This window comes from Phascolarctos cinereus, unplaced genomic scaffold (assembly GCF_003287225.1).
Source record: "Phascolarctos cinereus isolate Bilbo 61053 unplaced genomic scaffold, phaCin_HiC Scaffold_4;HRSCAF=312, whole genome shotgun sequence".
NCBI lineage: Eukaryota > Metazoa > Chordata > Mammalia > Diprotodontia > Phascolarctidae > Phascolarctos > Phascolarctos cinereus.
In genome coordinates, this window is record NW_027555847.1 from 377021382 (window position 1) to 377042591 (window position 21210).

At 39.0% G+C, this 21210-nt stretch overlaps 1 protein-coding gene across 3 annotated transcripts in view; it reads right to left on the reverse strand.

Moving 5' to 3' along the window:
- KATNAL2 (katanin catalytic subunit A1 like 2) overlaps positions 1–21210 on the reverse strand; it is a 105459-nt gene that overhangs the window by 45302 nt on the left and 38947 nt on the right. For 2 of the 3 annotated variants that reach the window (XM_020985773.2, XM_020985779.2), the window contains exons 3-8: positions 13775–13941; positions 12165–12201; positions 7008–7119; positions 5429–5527; positions 3365–3463; positions 3079–3156 (exon numbers count right to left, since the gene is read on the reverse strand). In XM_020985773.2, the coding sequence (XP_020841432.1) occupies positions 3079–3156; positions 3365–3463; positions 5429–5527; positions 7008–7119; positions 12165–12201; positions 13775–13941 (592 nt within the window). The remainder of the gene's footprint in view (positions 1–3078; positions 3157–3364; positions 3464–5428; positions 5528–7007; positions 7120–12164; positions 12202–13774; positions 13942–21210) is intronic. The other variant, XM_020985776.2, reaches the window with a different exon arrangement.

Here is a 21210-nt window from a genome sequence, read left to right on the forward strand (position 1 = left end):
CCTGAATTCTATTCACAGATTCCCAAAGTGGGCAATACCGTCCCCTTGGGAGTGCTGGAATGATAGGGGGCACAGTAGTAGCCTCAGGTGCAACTGGGGGGCGTTGAATAAAAATAAGGGGGCAGTGGAAGCATAAGGAAAGAAGAGGAGAAAATTTGGAAAAACCGTTCGTACATATTTCATCTGTTGTGTAACAGAATTAAAGTAGCAGTGATTACATTATTTTCCAAATAAATACATAAAATCCAAGTTATAACCAACTGGTGGTCAAGTCAGCTGACAGGTCTCAACAAGCGTGTTGCCGGGCGAGCATGCAGTATATTGTTGGGAAGTCCAGTATGCATCAGAAGCAATATGTGCATGTAATGAATGTTAGCAATATGATACTATATGGTTACATGATGCAATATTGTGTCATCAAAATTTCAACGCAGGAGAAAACCACAAATTTACAATAAATTATTAAATTTAAGATGCATCTTGTTTTAAAATTTTGTATTTTTTTGGAAATGATGCAAATTTTAAAAAAAACATTAAAGAGTTAAAGAAAGTAGATTTCCAGGAGGACATTGAGTAATTTTTTTAAAAATGGGGCTGTAGGCCAAATCAGTTTGAGAACCTCTGATGTAGAGGTAGGGGACTATGGATGTGGAAAACTGCATATAATATCACACATTTTCAAAGTACTAGTTAGGTTTGCTCAATTATTTTTTCTCTTTTTAAAATTCTCTGTTATTAGGGATAGCACTTTGGGAGTGGGAATGGGAGACAGATGGGGAAATGTAAATGATATTAAAAAAACCAAAAAACCTTTTTTAAAGTTACAATTGATGGGACTCGGGGTATTTTTTAAGTGAATGATACATTCACTTATTTCTAATACTACAGATTTTAATGTCAAATTTCCTTCAATAAAAGCTTAGCCCAAGGAGTATTCCAGCCTTTGCTGGCACACTTCTGATGAAGTCAGTCCATGTAATAGCTGGCAGAGCTGAACGATTTTCAGAAATCAGGACTAGAACATGGTGTAAGGAAAAAAGTTCAGATTCAGGAGTCAGAAGTTTGGGGGTCAAATCTTGCCTCTCTGACACTTGGGTCTGGACAAGTCACTTAACTATTTTGTTCCTCAAATTCCTCATCTGTAAAATGAAAGAGGTCAACTAATGGTCTCTGAGATCCCTTCAGCTCTGTTACTATTCTCTATGAGTGAAGGGGCAGGAAGATACATTAGACTTTTCTCTGAGACAAGACTATGTTCCATTGTTTATTTAACTATAGAAGGTAGCATGAAATTAGAAAGAAAGCCTATAATTCAAGGATCTATCTTGTTCTTCACATCAATACATGCATCTAAGTCAGCTAAAGTGGTTCCACCTCTTGATGAGATGAAGAATCAAAATATCACCTTCCATGGTTGCAGCAGATACAGTCTGCTACAAACGTCAACCAACAAGCATTAAGTGCTTACTGTGTGCTAAGCACTGAAGATGTAAGAATAAAGCAAAACTATCTCCTGCCCTCAAGGAGCTTAATTTTTATTAGGAGTAGGGGTTAGAGCGGGGATGGGGGGTCACAGAGAGCTAGGTCTTATTTATTGCAAATAACAAATCCTTTGAAGTGGTCACATTATTTAAATTCACATATTTCCATCAGTCTGGAACCAACTAGCATATTTTACATTAACCATAGATAACTTCAAATAGCACGAATTTGACCACAGGTGACCTCTTCAGGGGATTCAATGTTTGCGCTAATCAGGGCCTAGCTGTACATGAAGAGCAGATGATAATCTCAGAGGGGAAGGCATTAGAGTCTGGAGGGACTAATGTCTCCTGCAGGCAGTGGGATCTGAGTTGAGTCTTGAAAGAAGCCAGTGATTCTAAAAGGTAGAGATAAAGAAGGAGAGCATTCCAGTCAAGGGAACAGACAGTACAAAGGCATGAAGATGGGAGAAGAGTATGTATATAAGTGGTACTGTGGAGGGAAAACAAGATTTGGCAACTGATTGGATGTATTGGGTAAGAATAAAGATGGAGACAACACCAATGTTGCAAACTTGGGTGACTGGGAAGATGATAGCTTCCTCAAAGATAGTAGGGAAATTAGGAAGAGGGATGGTTTGGGAGAAAAGATGTGTCCTGCTTTGGACATGTTGAGTCTGAGCTATGGTACATGCAGGTCAAAATATCTGATAGTCAGTCAGTGATTTGGGCTGCAGCTCTGGAGAGAGACTGAGGAAGGATACAAAGATCTGGGAATCATTAATGTAGAGATAACTGAAGTCGTGGGAGCTGATGAGATCACCAGTGAGTAAATGTAGAGATAAAAGGAAAGAAAGCACAGGACATGACTTGCACTTATCTGGAAACTGGATGGACTACCGCAAGCAGAGACTGGGTACCACTCGTTGGAAATAGAGTGGGGATTCATTCATCAAGCATCGGGTTGAATGGCATGACCTCCGGGGTCCCTTCTTGTTCTAGTATCCTGCTCTCAGCATTGATTTACCCTCTTGCTTCATCTACTTTACGAAAGATGGTTCAGGCAACACTTCCTGCTATCTGCCTCCAAACTCTAATACCATGATCCACAAATATAGGAAGTCAGAAGTGGTCCTTTTGGTTGGCATCGTCAGTGAAATCTCCTTCATACTGCTCTAGTTAATCCTGAATATTTCAAATTATGAAATCATCTTTTTTGACATTCTTTTGCCTTTCTCTGAAACTAAGTAAGACCTAAAGAAGGTTTTTTGTTTTGTTTTGTTTTTTGGCCAAGGCATGTGGGTGGTGAGGAGACAGTATTTTTACCTTAGCTGCACCGATGCTTTTCTTATAAGTTAAGTCCTTCAGTTGGTTTTCTTTGTCTCTATAGTAAGATGGGCTTTTTGTATTGTAATTTTATGCTTCTATAATTTATTTATCATGCATTATTGAGCCTCTAAATACGAGCATCTTCACAAGTGGGGGTACTTTATAAATAAAGGATCATATTTATTGTTATTAATAAAAGAAGCTGTCTCCATGCTCCAGTAGCCACAAGCAGACTCAGTAAATTTGTGAACTGAATATCAGATCTTACCCTGCTTACAACAGCTGCAAGTTCTCTCATCTCACTATTCATGCCAATAAATGCACTAAGAGGTTTTAGCAATCGTACCTGAAGATAGAAACAAAAAGCCTTACATTAAAATGTTGTTTTATAATTTAGAAAAGAAAAACAGTTTTTATGAACACAGGGTAGCATGCCTACAATGACCTGGGATCTGATCTCTGTTTCTAATTGCATTTCTGAGAATTTAATTTCTAAAGTTCATTTAGGATTTTGGGATCTTTTGAAAGACAAATATAACATAACTGCCACTTACTGAAGGGTCTGGATTATGGTCAAAACTGTTTAAGGTTATTTCATTGGTTGTTCCTTTGAAAGCATCTGTGATCAACCCATAGAAGTCAATTACTTGACCCTGAAAGTTAACAATGGTTATTTACTGTGTTGAAATATTTCACTTGAATTTTAGACTTAAACACTAAGTTTACTGCCCTCTTTTATTAAAGCTACAGGAATGATTTTTATGTATTTTTTTTTTAGCATTCAAGGTGAGATTTCTAAAACAAGAAACATAACAAGGGGCAGCTAGGTGGCACAGTGGATGGAGCACCAGCCCCAGAGTCAGGAGCACCTGAGTTCAAATCTGGCCTCAGACACATAACACTCACTAGCTGTGTGACCCTGGGCCAGTCAATGCCCATTCCACTACACCATGCAAACTCAACTACAGGATAAAAATGTCCTAAGTCATCAAAGAGATGCAGTTTTGTTTAGCTGGATATAAGTAAAAACTCAGAGGGATGATCACATCCCAATTGCCACACTCCATCTGCCAAATCTAACAATATTATACAACACATAATACATTTCAAATATTCTTATGCTTTGAAAATGTGCATTCTCTACATGAGATGAGCTTATTGAAAGAAAAAAATTATGCACATAGAAAATGAACAAACCTACTATTAAATGGGTGATTAAGGTGACATAGTTTTCTACTTTTAGGTGTAAAAGGAAAACAAAATCATTTATGGCCTAGGGCAAGGATTCCAAATAAGACAGCCATGTTCTATCGCAGGAACTATTTCAAGTGATATTCCTTTCATTTTTCTTCTTGGATACCTGATACACTATGGAGGAGCGGGCAAGAGTGAATGCTTTGCTCCTTTGGCATTCCAAATGGCCCTAGCTTTCCAATTTCAAATATCTACGGGCTGAGGGAAGGGTGAGAGTGAGATTTAGTATCATACTTTCCTCCCTGTATCCTGAGAGCATTTCTAGAGGGAATGAGAGTAATTCTGAAAACTGCTGGTGTAGGCTCCTTTTTCTAAAGCTACCTGAGTGAATGTCTAGGTTGGCATCTTCCTTTCCACACATCTTCCCAACATCCTGCCTATGGTCAATCATAATGCTTCCGGTAAAAAACACAGTAGCTTACCACAAAAAAACACTGGGGACCTCTAATCTACTGAATTGGCTGGGGTACATAGTGAAGCCAGGAGACCTGAACAGTAAAAGTTCCTGTCAATTTGGGGGTGAAGGGTGAAAAAGAGTTAGGAACTAATCGATACAGGCTAAATCAAGAGATGCTTAATTATCTCTGTTCTAGTCTCCTATCCAAATTATGCAGACATCAAGGCGGTTTTTCTAAACTACCTAGTTCATTCACGTAAGGGTTTGTATGTTTGTTTGGTTTTTTGCTTCAGTTATCTAAGAGGCAGTGCATTCTCCACCCTTTTTTCAGTTTGGCTGGTTAGGGCTGGATGCATCATCATAAATTGCATAAGTGAGAGTTGGGCTGGATTAAACCAAAAAAAAATAATAATAATAGAAAAGGGACTCTGAAGGAAATATAATCCTGGAGCTCATTCTTTGCAGGAACATTTTAACTTTGCTGCTACTTAGAAAAGGTAGATGATCACCCAGAAATACTTTATGAATTAAACTCTCTTCTCTTAGCATCTGTCCAATTTGAGTCTCTTCTGCTTGAGATACTGTCTATCAGTTAAGAATCGGGACATTTGGTAAACCCAATAAGGGAAGAAATTTCTACCAAGGACAAGATTAAAGAACCGTCAACATTTTCCCCTTCCATTGTAAATTTAGATTTCAACATCAAAGATAAAAAGTGACAACATTAGCAAGCCACTATTGACCAGTGAATAAATAAAATACTATTTAAATAACATGTGACAGAACTACTGATAGTTATGACCTCAATTATAATGGACCGGCACTTCAATTGGAAAAGGCATCCTATTTATTTCAAAGTCTTATAAGAAATCTTAATGTCAAAAACTAAAAATAAGTTAATAAAAAAAGAAAAAAAAGAAATCTTCCCATTTCCAGTGACGAGTATTCATTCCAGTGTTCAACTCACCCTTCTTGGGTGGGCATTTTCACCTCCAATGCCTTTGCTGATTCCTGATATATTTAAACCAAAGTCAGGAATGTCATAGAAAGCAGTATTGTCAGTATCCTGAGGAAGGAAGAAAACAGTTGCAAGGATAAAAATTCAGCTTTGAACACTGGGCCAGTTGTACACAGCAACTGCATATGCTGCACTTATCATGTGGTGTTGCATATGAAGGTTACCTGTGTTTGTGTCTTATCCTACAACTAGGTTATAAATTTGGTGAGGACAGACACTATGCACCTGGCGCAGTACTCTGCACACAGTAGGCAGTTAATTAATTTTTGGTGAATGAGTAAATAATGGTCACATTTTCTCTGTTGGTAGCACTGAACTAATTCATTGAGTGTTCTTATAGGAACACACTATGGGGGAAAATAACCTTCAAAAATTAAATATAATTATGTAGGTCTTGTGAATGGGGAAATTTCTTCAGTGTTTTTGTGATTTTGCACATAATTCCAACTGAATGGAACATCATTCCCTGTTAATGTAAGACACTATCTTTCACATACCCAAGCAATGTTACTGAACAACCATCCAAGAGGCATATCCCTATCAACAGAACACGTTGAACCGATCTAATTAAGCTATCTCATTGCCCATCACCTTCGCCTCTTTGGCACCACATTGTAATTACCTAAGGTAATCATTCATAAGCCAGCCTACAGGATCTGATTAGATGTTGAAAAGATTCTCCTGGTTAACCAATGATTACCATGATCATGTGCCTTTGCATCCCACTAGTCTTCCTTCAAAATATTTCTTTTGATCCTTTTTCTTTGCCTTCTACTTTCATTTTCCATTATATGGTTTCCCCTAAATGCCTAACATGGGTTCTCTGTACTTATTCAGTCCTATTTGCCCCTTGGATTGCAGGAATAAAGATAAGAGGAGGTACATTTTTATCATGATCAACTTCCCCTAACCCTCCAATTTGCAGCAACCTGTATTTAAAAAACAATTAAACAATGATTTCCTCTCACCATAAGGAGTCCTTGTGAGAAAACTCCTTCCACCAATGTAAACTAGCACTTGCTCTGAAAATTTAGTCTTAAAGAGAGTTGGCTGAGAGATTAAGTGACTTGTTCACAGTCACAGTCATTATGTCTCAGAGGCAGGATTTGAAACCAGGCCTTCAGTGCACTCTGTGTGTGTGTATTTCATCATCTTGCCTCTCTCTAGCCTGTATTTTTGAAATTGGGCTCAGAGAAAGCCTTAAAGGGAAGTGGAACATCCATACGATCACTGCAGGTTGGGAGACCTTGCCTGGTCTCTGCCTCCTCTGGCTGAGGCCACAGACCTCATAAAGTGTTTTAGGTCTACTGCCCATGTTTAAAGGATAAGTAATTCCACCAAATTCCACCAAAAAAGTCACATGACAAATCTAAAAGAGTCAAACAATGATTTATTCTCACCATGCACTGGGAGAGAATCAATTTGATTCCCAAAACAAAACAAAAACTGTCTTAGCATGAAAGACTGCTGAGGACCATTCAGCAAACAAGCTCAGGCAGTTTCATTTTAACCTGTTTAGAGTTTTAACCTGTTTATCCTGGTTGGGGGGCTTGGGCTCCAATATTTTCCCTGATGTCTTCTTTGACTGTGGCCAATGCTGACGGATCCTAGGAAGATTCTGAGAAGCATCACTCGCCACCCTATGGTACAAAAAACCTTGAAGGAAATTACTTTAACTACTTAATTTGCAGCAAATAAGCAACCAGGAAGTACAGCACAGCTGAGGAGAGAGAGTCACATATTTTAAGAAAGTCCTTCTTGCACACTTCTGCCTCCTCCTCATGCCCTTTGACCTTCTTCTCTACCAATTCATGTTCTTCAAATCTAACTCAAAACCCACCTCCTGAAAACTGCACTCGCTGACTCATCCTACTTTGATCATTCTTGTTTTCTACCTTCCCTCAACCCTTATATAGGGTTTAATCAGGTGGCACCTTGTTCTAAGTAGCATTAAGTTCTTGTGACTCTTCATCTAAGTACAGACTCCCTAAAGACAGGAATTGTGGGCTTTTTACTTATTTTTGTATCCTACTCCCTCTGTGCCTGACTTGTGGTAGAGCCTTCCAAGTTTGTATTAGTCTGACAACACAGTCCTGTCATTTTGGTCCTCTGTGAGAATGAAGGCCAACAATCAATACTTCTATCGACACTAAATACTCAAAAGCATTTGCTGAACAAAAATAACTTAAAACTTAACTCAATGGTTACTTAGAATTTATGTTTACAAAAGACTGAAAAATAATTCTTACTAGTTATTCCTCAGAGTATCTCTGTGAGGTGGAAGTGAGCTCAATATATTACTATATCAATTTTGTGGACAAAGCATTATACACAGAAAAGCAAATGACTTGATTAGGGTCATATAGTAAATAGGGAAGATCAAGAAACCCTGAAGTTACAAATTGTGGTTCAGTCCTCTCTGGTACACTGTTCTTAAATACACAACTTCAGTGCAAAGTGTTCACTCGAATTTTCCCCTCATACATGATGACACTTGATTGCATTTTTGACTTAATTTTTCTCATGTCATAGTTTGTGTATTTACATTTTATGTTATAGCCCCAATGAGAAAGCCCATGTTAATAATAGAGTATAAAACATATACACTGCCATTCTCATCTTGTGGAAAATGCAATGGGCTAAGGGTCCAGATACCTGGGTTCTCTTCCAAGCCCCACCAAGAACTATCTAATCTGTGGTGAACTTTTCTCTGCCTCACTTTTATCTTATTTAAATGATGAAACAATTTGCTTTCTACATACCTCTCTATGCCTTTGTGAGGATGTACATGTCTTCCCAAATGGAATATAATCTCTTGGAGGGCAAAATCTATTTCATATGTCTTTGAGTCTCCTGCACGTAGCACGGTGCCTGGTGAGTACTTAAATAAATGCTACTGACAACATGAAATATCTATGGAAGTCCTATGAGAAGTAAAGACACTTTACAGAATTCAAGGCCTTCCTACTTTACTCCCAACTCCCAACTCTGGGCCTTTTCCCTGGCTGTCCTTAATGCCTGTAATGCTCTCATCTCTCCCCCATGCTTACTGGCTTCCTCCAAAACTCTACTCAAATCTCACCTTCTGCAGGAAGCCTTGCCTGGTCCTCTCTCCCCCCCCCTCCACCTCCCCCCAGTGCTCAATAATAAATGCTTGTTGACTGACTATTGTCGACACAAAAAAACTTTCATTTACATCACTGTCTTTATCTCAAGATCCCTAGGAAATTGATAGGAGATGGGGACTTCTGTATCCATTTGACAAAAGAAGAAAATGAAGCATAAGAAGACAGATGAAGCAGCTGCTTGGCGATCATCAAAGAAGTTAAGGAAAGAATTGGAATCCAGGCCTCTAGCTCCCCAAACTTGTTCTCCCTATTATTTTACCTAAGCACGAGCAATTTGGGGCTTTTAAAAAGGTTTATTATTTTAAGAAGCAATTTTGAGGTGAGGAATATATACATATATATGTACATGCATATAAATATTCTTAAACATCCCTTGAATTTATTCTTTTTCTTCCTTTCTGAACCAGTCCATATTTGGTCTTTAGCATGAACTAAACTTGTTGTTCAGTAATTTTTCAGTTGTGTCTAACTTTTCATGATCCCATTTGGAGTTTTCCTGGCAAAGATACTGGAGTGGTTTGCCACTTCCTTTTCCACATTTTACAGATAAGGAAACTGAGGCAAACAGGGTTAAGTGACTTGCCCAGGGTCACATAGCTAGTAAGTGTCAGAGGCCAGATTTGAACTCAGGAAGATGAGACTTCCTAATTTCAGGCCCAGCACTCTATCCCCTGTGCCACCTAGCTGCTAGCTAGAACAAACACACACATACATACATAAACAAACACACACACACACACACACACGTGCATGTATATATATGTAGGTATATATATATATACATGTACATATACACACATATACATAACACAAACATACATACATATACATATATATTCCAGAATTCTGAGCTAGGTCAAGTCTGATCTTTAGCAAGCACACACACACACATACCACACACACACAGAGTCCTCTAGAATTCTAGACTCCGTGTGTGTGTATATGTGTGTGTGTATATGTGTGTGCGTGTGTATACACATATATGTTTGTACATATATACATATAATTCTAGAACAGATATATAGTGAAGAATACATATATGTGTAGTCTAAGTTTGAGCTTTAGCTAGAATGTGCATATGTGTACACAAACATACATATATATTCTTCTAGAATTCTAGAATATATATATGAACACATATACATACATATATGTTCTAGCTAACATTCAAACTTGGAGTAGCTCAAAAAGGAAAAACAAAGAATAAATTCAAGGGATGTTTAAGAATTAACTAATTTTTTAAACAATTAATTAAGAAAAGTTTCCAGTCTCGATGACAGCCCTTCATAAGCAAATGCTTACTGTGTCTCTTCCCTGATGTGAAATGCAAAAAGCATTAATCACGAATGAGTACTAATTTACTAATGACAGAAATAGAGGCACAGACTCTTAAATAATTCTCTTTAGCAAGAGAAGTTTAATAGGAACATAATTGATTAATTTCTTATCTGTTCTTCCCAGTTTTAATGATCATTTATCCAGATCACTGAAGAGCAGCCAAAAGACCTGGGTTCAAGTGCCAGAGCTGCCACTTGTTAGATGTGACCTAGGGCAAGTCCCTTCCCCTCTCTAAATCCCAATTTCTTCATCTGTCAAATGGGATTATTTAAATGGGGTACTTGCACTACCTACCTCAGAGAGCTGTTGTGAAGATCAAATGAAATTATGTGTAGAAAGCACTTTATAAACACGAAATGCTATATCTAAACTGAGTTGGTGTTTCTGACCTTTATCCCATAAACACACACGTACATATATATGTATATATGTATGTATATAGGATCTCATACGCACACATCTCCTATCTGGCCTTTATTATTTATCAATATCTATATATCTCTCTATATATAATCTCTCTCTATATATACATACACACACACACACACACACACACACACAAACATCTCCACACAAACTGGGGTTGAAGCATTCCCAAGCTGTCCAATCATCCACCAGGCTTTTGCTACTACAAAGAAACAATGAACTCTAAAAACCCTCCTCAATTATAGAACTTCTTGCCAGGGTAGGAAATGCTGCAGGAAGTTCTGCACATGAATTTGGGTTGTAAATAATCAGAATTCGCATGTGTTCCAAAGCCCTGCTTTTTAAAATGCCCCCTCGCTGTTTCTTCTCACAAGTAGTTACCATTTATTACTGTAGTCTGACTAGTTTTATGGAAACTATAAATAAAAGAATAACACTTTTGTCAAAACAATAAAACTGCTCCTAAAGAATGGTGCGAAACTACACTAGCCTTAGGCAGCGTATTAACATGAAGTGTTTCAACAGCACTTCCTGTCATGCACATGTTCCTCTCCAATCATTTTTATTAGCTTCTCCAAACAGGCCTGTGAGGTGGCTGCAGCATACTCGGGCTAGTCTCCTTTTAGAGGTAACAGATGAGGGGAAGGTAACCTACACAAGGCCACAGAATTAGGATACTTATTCCTTAAACTTTTAACAAGTTGCTTATCCACATAAGCTATGCTAACCACCTCACTGACAAGATCACTAGGACATTCTATATACTTTTTTCATTCAGTTTACAAAATGGTGCGGCCTCTACAGGTGTTCAAACTTTTCCTTCTAGTGAAGTTTAAATCTTTTAATAGCAAAAGGAATATTCAAACTTCCCTAACCAAAGAAGCTATTATCTGGTATACTCAGATCTATAAAAATCCAAGCCTGATGCTAAAAAGCCACATTATCTCTTTAGGGAAGTGGCTCCTCAAGTTCTCTCTCTTTTTTTTTTTAATCCTAATCTGGCCATGGCACAGGAGAAGGCAGAGGGAAAACCCAGAACTACTGAAGAAAACTGGAATGAGGGACAAGTGGAGGGAATTAGGCAAAGACGGAAGGATGAAGCTGGTGGTACAGGACAGACTTTGCAAAAAAAAAAAAAAGCAAATTTATTTATAATCATAAAAAGAAAAGAGAAATCATAGAGGGACTCACATAAGATGCCACAAATCCAGAGTTGAGTTTTGCTGTGGGATGGGATGGTCCATGTTAAGGACATAAAATGGGGAAAGGGAAGGGAGAAGGCAGAAGGAATGCCGGGAATGTGGACAGATCCACTGTAGTTAGCAGTGTATGCAAAGGAGTAATGGAAGCCAGAACTTTCGGGAAAGCCTGGCTTATTGTGACATACTAGCTGTCATACTGGTGGTCCCTTTTTGAGCAGTACTGCTATGAAATGCTTGAAGAAAACACTGTCATACTGACCTACTAGAAATCAGACAAAGCTTCAAGGCTTAATGGAGTTGCACAGATGTTATTGGACAAAGATCCGCAATGATGTTTCCTTGTGGTCAAGCTGATTCCTGATCTTATATTGGGATAGGATCGAGTTCAGGGGAGAAGTCTACGGCCTGTCAAGCTCATGTGTCAATGTATAGCTGCTTATAGTCAATGACCATTCCTAGACAGGTCATGGGATTCTCAATCCAGAAGCACCTCCCATTGGATGAATAGGAATGAATGTTTTGCCCCAACCATAACGCCTCCAGGACAGCTGTAATAAGATATTCAGAAATAGTTAATTCCATTCACTTTACCTTCTGGACTTTCCACTTCGTGGTATCTTGTTTTCTTCTGCAGGAAAGTAAATATTGAAAGAAGAAAAAAAAAGTTTAACAAAATTTCAAACAAAGGAAAAAGTAATTCTGATATCTGTCCCTCCTTTCAAGAAATCTGTGCCTGTGACTGTAAACCCTACTGAAATCCAGATTCGTGCCTTTCTTGGCCAATGATATGTGAAAATTAATTACTCCCTGATATGAGGAAAGCTGAGCCCTATAGCCTCCTGTGTGAGAGGCACCAAGACCATTGGATATGATACCTTGGGATTGTGAGGGCTCTGGACCAGCTTCATTTCATAAAGTTGACATGAACCTTGTCAGATATTTCATGACATTTATAATGCTGGGTAGTTTTACCCCCAAAGAAGCAAAAACACTGACGTTGGAAATCACAGGAGAATAATGTGGATGCCAAGTGCTATGCTGAAACTAATGACCAAGAACCCATATCTTACATTACTTCTCTGATGATCTAGAGATTAGGACTTACCACAGTTCTTTATCTGATTTCTGGACAGAAAAGCAACATTTTGATTTTGTACTGTGGGGATGACTGAATTAGACAACCTACAGTGGTCCTCCTAACTTCAGGATCCTATGATTTGGGGATCTGTGGGCTCAGCTGTTCAGAGCTCCTAGTCCTTCTAGTTTTCTGGCCCCTGAGTTAAATGGTCAAGCCTGTGGCTTAACAAGTCCCTTGTAAAGAGGACAATGATCTTCCTTGATTTATAATTATTTCCTCCACTTATGGGCTTTTAAGAGTCAATCTATTACTACAAAACACAGGGTCCTGACTTTAGATACTCCCTCAACCAGCCTCTATTTACTGCTAACCTATACTGGACCTATGTATTATATTGATTATTATTTGAATTGATAGCTTTCAAGAGCATTTCATTATCTATACATGAGCTATTAGCTTCACCAATGTCCATTTCCCTGTGACTTTCAAGGCAGCTAATAGGTTTTCCTATCTAGCTGGAAAGGTCTCTTGTCATATAAGCCCTTTATAAAACACGTCTTTCTATCTTTAATAGAAATAAAGAACAACAGCTCACATTTATAGAGCACATTAACGTTTAGAAAGAGTTTTTCTTCAATGGCAACCTTATGAAGAAGGTAGTGGAGTATGGTTATCTCCATTTTATCAGTAAAAAAAAATGAAGACTGACAAGCAAAGTGACCTTTCCTGGGTCACCCAGCTAGTGTCAGCACCATGAACAGAATCAAGGTGTCTTGACTTTGAGTCCACTGCTCCCTCTACACACCCCACAGCCATGCAGGAAAAGTGTGCTCGTTCTCTTAAGAACTTCTTATGACAAACTGAGATTCTGATCTTTCAGCTCTAAAATGACTCTAACAGCAAGGTGCCTGGCAGAGGCATACAAAAAAGTCCAGACTATTACACTTAATTTGCACCATATTTTAGAGTTTGAATCAAGGGGAAGAGCACTATATGGTCTTTCTAATACATTATCTTAATGTTGGATAGTGGGCATTATTTTTATTGGGGAGTAAGATGCAAACAAAACAGAGTTAGAAGTCTTATTTCACATACATACATACACATATATATTGGCACATACCAATTTCAACTGCCTTTCTGACAATTTTAGGGTATTTCTGGAATTTTACAAAATAATAACTTTCATATTCCATCAAAATAGTTTCAAGATCAACATTGTCACAAACTTCAAAACGCTGTAAGCCTTGTTTGGTTTCTTGTTCCAAAGCGTTGGCAGCATCAATATATCTAGCAATTTTAAAAGAAGCAGATCAGTCATTAACAACAACCCACAGGAAAAATAACGAAAGAAACAGTCATCACTGGCTCAAAGAGAAACATTACACAAAAGAACAAGCCTGTGTTAAACAGAGCACAATGCACCTGAGGTCAAGAGGTGTGACTGAAAAATAACGAGATTAGCTTTTAAACAGGCTAGAATTTATATATTCATATGTGTGCTGTCCCCTTAAGAATAATTGCCTTGAGAGATTATACAGCGAACATATGTGTATATTCTTACTATGTGCCAGGCACTGTGCTAAGCACTTTTAATTATTTTCTTATTTGATCCTTATAACAGTCCTGTGAGGCAAGTTCAATTATTATCCATATTTTAGAGATGAGAAAAATGTGACAAGTGGAGGTTAAATGGCTTACCCAGGGTCACACAGCTAGTAAGTATCTGAGGCTGGATTTGAACTTGGGTCTTCCCGACTTCCTGACTCCATGTCTGTTGCTCTATCTACAACCTGGCTACCTATAATGAATAATGCTGCTATTGATCACAACATTTCTCAAATGGTTAACGGAGAAATCTGGCAATTACTTTTCAAGTTTATCTATAAGCTATGTGAGAAAAACTTGTTATTTTATACTGATATTTGTCATTAGCCAAAAGTGAGACATTTCAGACCTATGTTTTACACTGTTTTGTGTAAAACATAGCTTTCAAAAGCATTTCATTATCTTTTTTATGAGCTATGATTTTTCACCAATGCCCAGTTCCCTCTGATTTTTATGGGAGCTACAGGCTTCCAATCTAAGTAGAAAGATGTCAGTCAGTCAGTCAGTCAGTTAAGAAACATTTATTTTACTAAGAACCTAGGCAGGTAAGTGACAAGTGGATAAAGTGCCAGGCCTGAGTAAGGAAGATTCATCTCCCTAAGTTCAAATCTGCCCTACTAGCTGTGTGACCTTGGGCAAGTCACTTAAGTTTGCCTCAGTTTCCTCATCTGTAAAATGAGCTGGAGAAGGAAACAGCAAACCACTTTAGCATCTTTGCCAAGAAAACTCCAAACGGAGTCACGAAGAGTCAGACATGATTGAAACAACTGAACAACAACAAAAAGCACCTACTACGTGCCAAGCATGGAGTTAACTGGGGATACAAAAAGAAGCAAAAGACAGTCCCTGCTCTCAAAAAGCTCACAGGCTAATAGGGGAGACAATGAGTAAAAAAATATGTACAAACAAGATACAGATAGGAAAAAATTAACAGAGGAAAGGCACTAGAATTAAGAGAAACTGAGAAAAGCTTCTTGAAGAAGATGGAATTTTAGATAGGGCTTAAAGGAAGGCAGGGAAGACAGTAGCCAGAGACAGATGGGAGAGCATTCCAGGCATGGGGGACACCAAATAAAATGCCTGGAGTCCAGAATTAGAGTGTCCTGCTTGTGGAACAGTAAGAAGGCTACTACCTCTGGACCGAAGAGTACATGGTGGAGGGTAAAGTGTAAGAAGACTGGAAAAGAAGGAAGGGGCTAAGTTATAAAGGATTTTTAATTTATAAGGATTAATATTGGGTTGGGGGGAGGGAGGTGTGTGTGATGTGGTTAGACCTGTGCTTTAGGAAAATCACTTTGGTGGCTGAATGAGGGATGGCCTGGACTTGGAGAGAGACTTGAGGCAGACAGACCCTGCACCAAGGATAGAGCCTTGGGTGACATTTGCATTAGTGGGCATACCTGGATGAAAATACAGCAAAGAAAACTGAAAAAATGATTTGACAGATAGGAGAAGAACAAGGATAGAAAGGTGTCACAGAAATCTATTGGCAGGATCAAGGAGAAGAGGGTGATCAACAGTGTCAAAGGCTGCAGAGAGGGTAAAAACGATGAGGATTGAAGAAAAGGTCTTTAGATCTGATATCAAGAGATCATTGGTACCTTTGGGAGAAAAAAGTTTCTGTTGAACAATGGAGTCAGAATCTAGACTGTAGAAAGTTAAGAAAGCAATGAGGGAAAGGAAGTTGGAGGCATCAATTATAGATGGCCTTCTCCAGGAGTTCGGGTGGATATATAAAAAGATTGCCTTGCTTCAGTAAGAGCCCTATTGAGGTTATGTTATCATAAAGCTGTAAGTGGAGAGAACCGTAGTCAACACAGTTTCATGATTTTCTCAGCACAAGAGTAGGAGCAAAGGCGGTAAATTGTGAGAATAATCCAAGCCTCAGCCTTGGCAGGGCAAGATCAGCAATAGGACAAGGGACCAAGGACTTGAGAGATGAGGACAGTGAAAATTTGAACTGGTTCGCCAAAAGGCCAAGATAGGGAAAAAAAGAAGAGTATTCAGGGATGGAAAAGAATTGAGAGGTCAAGGGACTGGAGGTCACAGTGAGGCTGGGTTCAAATCCCACCTCAGACCAATCACTTGACATTTACTTAGCTGCATGACTCTGGGCAGGTCACTTAACCCCAATTGCCTAAAAATTAAAAAAAAAATTTTAAAACAGGGTTTGAAAGCATAGGGAGAAAGGGAATGACAACAGGTTATGACCAGATAAAGGAACTTCAGAATTCATGAACATAGATAGGAAGGTCAAGGGTTATGACCATCTTTGTATGTAGCTGAGGTAGGATGGAAGAGTAGGTTATGTGAAATGAGTAAGTTAGGTAACTGTAAGGTTAGGGTGCTTGATGGCATTTTAATATGTATACTGAAGTGCCCTACTGTGAGGGAAGACTGGAGAGGAGAGACTGTGAGCCAGCCACTGAAGTAATTAAGGAAAAAAAGGGAGTGCCCTAGAGCTCAGTAGACAATCATCATAATTTTGGCTGGATATACCTGGAAACCAAATGTTTGGTGACTCCCTAAATCAATACCAGTCATTATCACAATCTGACAAATGGAGAAACTGAGGCACAGAGTTTTGTTGATTTTCTTGAGGGTACAGGAAAGACATAAGTGAATCTGATTAAGCATACTTATTTCTTGGACTCCAGCTCAACAATAAATCATCACAAAGAAATTTCTTCAAAGGAGGAAGCTGGGCATGGTAAAAACAAAACAAAACAAACAAACAAAAAAAAGCACTGAGCTCAGAAGCCTCCTGACCCGTAAGCCTCTTTTAACCTTTCTGGGCCTCAGTTTCCTCATGTCTCACACATGAGGTTAAACTAGATGATCTTTAAGGTTCCTTGCAGCTCTAACTTTCTGTAATTCTTGGACTTAACCAGTGAATTTGTTTTTTCCCTAGAACTATTCTAGGTCTTGAATTCCTGGCTAGCTGATAACTTTTTGGTGAAGGAAGAGAATGTGGTTTCATAAATCTTCTTCCTTCAAAGACCCAGCCCAAGCCCCATTTCCTCCACGAAGACTTCCTTGACTACTCCTGCTCATAATAACCATTCTCTTTTCTTAATTCCTATAGCACTTAGTCTGTAAGAAAATAATTTAATATTTGATTACAACTCCTCCTAGTAACCTCTTCCCCCCTCTGTATTTTTGCGCTCTAATTTCCTGATTTACTCATCCTGCCTATCTACAAAGCCTATATTTTGGTTTTCACCTCCATGATCCTGTTCATTTGTCAGTTTCCATTAGGCTTCAGGAAAAATTGTCCCCAGTAACCTAGTATTTTGTCATACTAATGATGTAAGGGTATCCTCCAGTGGAGAAAGAGGTAATTGCAGGGGGTGGGAAAACATGGGTTTTTTCCGCTTGTTTTGGGTTTTTTTTTAAGAACCAGGTCTTTTGGAAATGGTTTCTCAGGCCTCATTGTTGCCAAAAAACAAATAAGAACTGCTATTTTTTGTCTTTCTTTGTATCCCCACTGCTTGGCACAGTGACTGGAACAGACTACCGCTTCATAAGTGCTTGTCAATTGCCCACCTGCCTGTGTATCCATTCTTCTACTGCTTTTTCTGACTGTTAGTGAAAACTGTTCATGGGCAAGGTCCAGATCTTTGATTTATTTTGTGTCTGTCATATCACAGTTAGTTCTGTGAATGAGACAGATACCTACTGTACATAGGATTGAAAGCCTAGCTAACCCTAAGGGCAAACACAAACGCTAAAATTAGCTCAGAAAATGATTTTATCTTCTCTTTAGCCAGGCTGAGCCACTAGATTTACCTTAATCTGAACCTAGAACCTCGAGCACAGCTAAGCTGGCAAAGAACTGAAATTGGTGATAGAGAAAGCAATAAGCCCTTTCCTCAATGTCACAAATAAGAGAAACCTAGGTGGGGAAGACTATCTTTAATTTCATATAACTAAACTAATTCGATAACATATTTTCCTTTTAAGAAAGCACTTTGTAAACCTCAAAGCACTATATAAATGTGAACTATTTCTAATATTACTGTTCCAATAGAGTATTCCTCAGAGGTGGCTTGGATTTCAGCATAGAAAAAAATTAAAAGTCCCACCCAAGACCTACCTTTCTCCCTGAAGCCTCCCTTGCTGTGCCAAACCAGTCATCTCCACCTCTTCTAAACTCTCACAGCATCATAGTGGTATCTGTTATCACTCATTTGGCATCTATCTCATAAACCACCTGTTCTCCTTATTTAAATTTATACTTGTACTGTCACATAGTAATAATAACAGCAATAATAGCACTTATCTAATGTTTTAAGGTTTGCAAAGTGCTTCCCAAGTTATCTCTTCTGATATAAAAATATCAAAAGTTTGACTTTCCAACAAGATTGTGGCCTCCCTCAGAGCAAAAATCATTCAATTCAATAAAAATATACTAGGGTCTGACAGTATGAGTCACAGTACTAGGGTCCAGGCTTTTTAAAACAACAATGAAAAAAAAAACATCCCAGGCCTTCAAGGAGCATCCATGCTGAAGAGGTGTCATTCATCCTTATTTTCAAAGAGGACCAATGACATCATGGGGTGATGTCTTGACTTGCATGTGAATTGGACTTAAGTAAGGCAAAGTTGCACAAAGTCAGCCTCACTCTCTCACGAAGAGCCATCAAAGTCCAGTGGCAAGACAAAAGTCGACAACTGGTGATGGCCTGGAATGCTGTGAATGACCTTGCCATCTCCCACATCTGACCAAGTTCTAAGTGCTCCACCGTGCCTACTTCATCTGCTTTCATGGCTGCTGGAATGAATTGTCCTCATTCTTCCATTCTTTCAAGGGAAGTCTTCACATGCTTGGGGTAGATATCCCCCTAACTCACCAATAGGGTTGATCCTTATCAGTTACCCTCAACCTGGTTTAGCTTGTCTGCTGAGATGGATTTACCAGGGTGTGAAAATTACAGCCTCTTGGAGCCAAATGTGAGAGTCAGATGAAATGTGGATGAGCATTCCTGAAAAGGGCTCAGCAAACCCTCACACCAGAGGTGCTAGTCCTCCTCAACACCCCCATAATCCATATACAAAAGAAATTCCCCTTTCCTCCATGCCATCCCCAACAAGTAGACATCCAGACTGTGCTTGAAGACCTGAAAACAGGGTGAGTCTACCACCACTCCATATAGTCCATTCTACTTCTGGACAGCTCTAATTGGTAGGAAAATTTTCTTGAACTCAAGTCCAAATTTGCCTCTGCAATTTCTATTCATGGCTTCTGGTTCTGCCCCCTAAAACCAAAAGGAACAAGTACAATCCCTCACCTACTTGACAACCCATTCAAATACTTGAAGGCAGCTATTATGGCCCCTAAGTCTTCTCTTCTCCAAGGTAAAAAACAAAACAAAACACCAGTTCCTCCAATTTAATCTCAAATGGAATGGACTCCAGGCTGAGAGGATACAATATACACAAATAATAATTAAATACAAGGCAATTTGTGGAGGGAGAGAGCACTTACAACTTGGAGGGGGAAGTGGGATCAGAAAAAGCTTCACACAGTGGCAGCAACTGAGCCAATGAGGCTAAGAATTCAGAGACAGAGGCAAGAAGGGAATACATCTGGGCATGGGAGACTCGGTTACACACAGAGATATGAGGTGGAATGTCAAGTTTGGTTGTACGGGCAATGTAAAAGATATCTGACTGTGGCTGATGAGACCAACATGAGTTTGGAAGGCTCTACCACAGACTGGGCACAAATAGTCTGTATGAACATTTGAAGTGGACATGTCTCTAAATTTGGGCATCTTTTTTTTTTTTGAGCTATTGCAATTCTGCTTTGCTCACAGAACACAGCACCTTCTTTGATACAGGACACCATGCTGGACAGTTGTGCGTCAGTGTCTCCCATGCCAAGTTTAGAAAAAAGCTGGTACGTCCAATGTGGCTAGAACACAGAGCATGGAAAATAAAGATAGAGAGAGGGAAGTGGGAGCCTGACTGTGGAGGGCTTTAAACGCTTGGCTAAGAGTTTGTATTTTATCCCAGAGGCACTAAGGGAACCACTGAAATTTCTGATCAAAGATTCTGACATGACCAATACTTCCAGAAGATGATTTTGGCATTTGAATGGAAGATGGACTGCGGAGGTGGGAGATTGGATAAAGGGAGAGCAATCAGGCTCTTCACTTTGAAGATGGAGAGGGATAAGGAGGAAAGGCTAGGTCAGGATGGCCAGTGAGTGGGAGGAAAGACGTGGATGTGTAATGCGTTACGGAAGCAGAATGAGAAGGAACTAGCAACTGTCTGGATATAAGAAGCAAGGGAGAGGGAAGATTCAAGCATGGCACTGTGACTCTGAACCTGAGTAAATGGGAGGACAGTACTGCCCTGAAAAGGAAGGAGGGACAAATTTAGGGGGAAAGATGATGAGTTCTATTTTGGACATGTTAAATTTGAAATGATGCTGAGGACATTGGGTTGGATATGTCCAGGAAACACTGGTAATGTGGGTCAGGAGATATTAGTGATGGATGTGTGCATATGTGCATGCATACACACACACATATAATATCCTATACTTTATTATATTTCCACAGCTTCTAGCAATTGAAAAGTATTTGCTGATTGTATGAAATGAACTATATTGGTGGATCCAGTATTAACTGGCTTAGCCTATTAACTAATAGATCTCCAGCTCTTTTGAGCCATAGATAGAGACCTAAATGAATTCAATGGAAATGAACATTTAATCAACTTCTAAGCCACACAATTCAGCTCTGTTTACAGAACAGGGGAAAAGTTATCGTCCTTAAGCAAGCTCTCCATAACAAAAATCTTTCCATTCCATGGCTCTTCAGGAATTTCAGACTTCATTACTGGCTGCATTTTCATTCATGCCCCTATCCCACTCACTGGTTGTGATGAAGGAGTCAGAATACTTCTTGTTCCCCTCTGCCATTTCAAGACTCTCCCTGAACT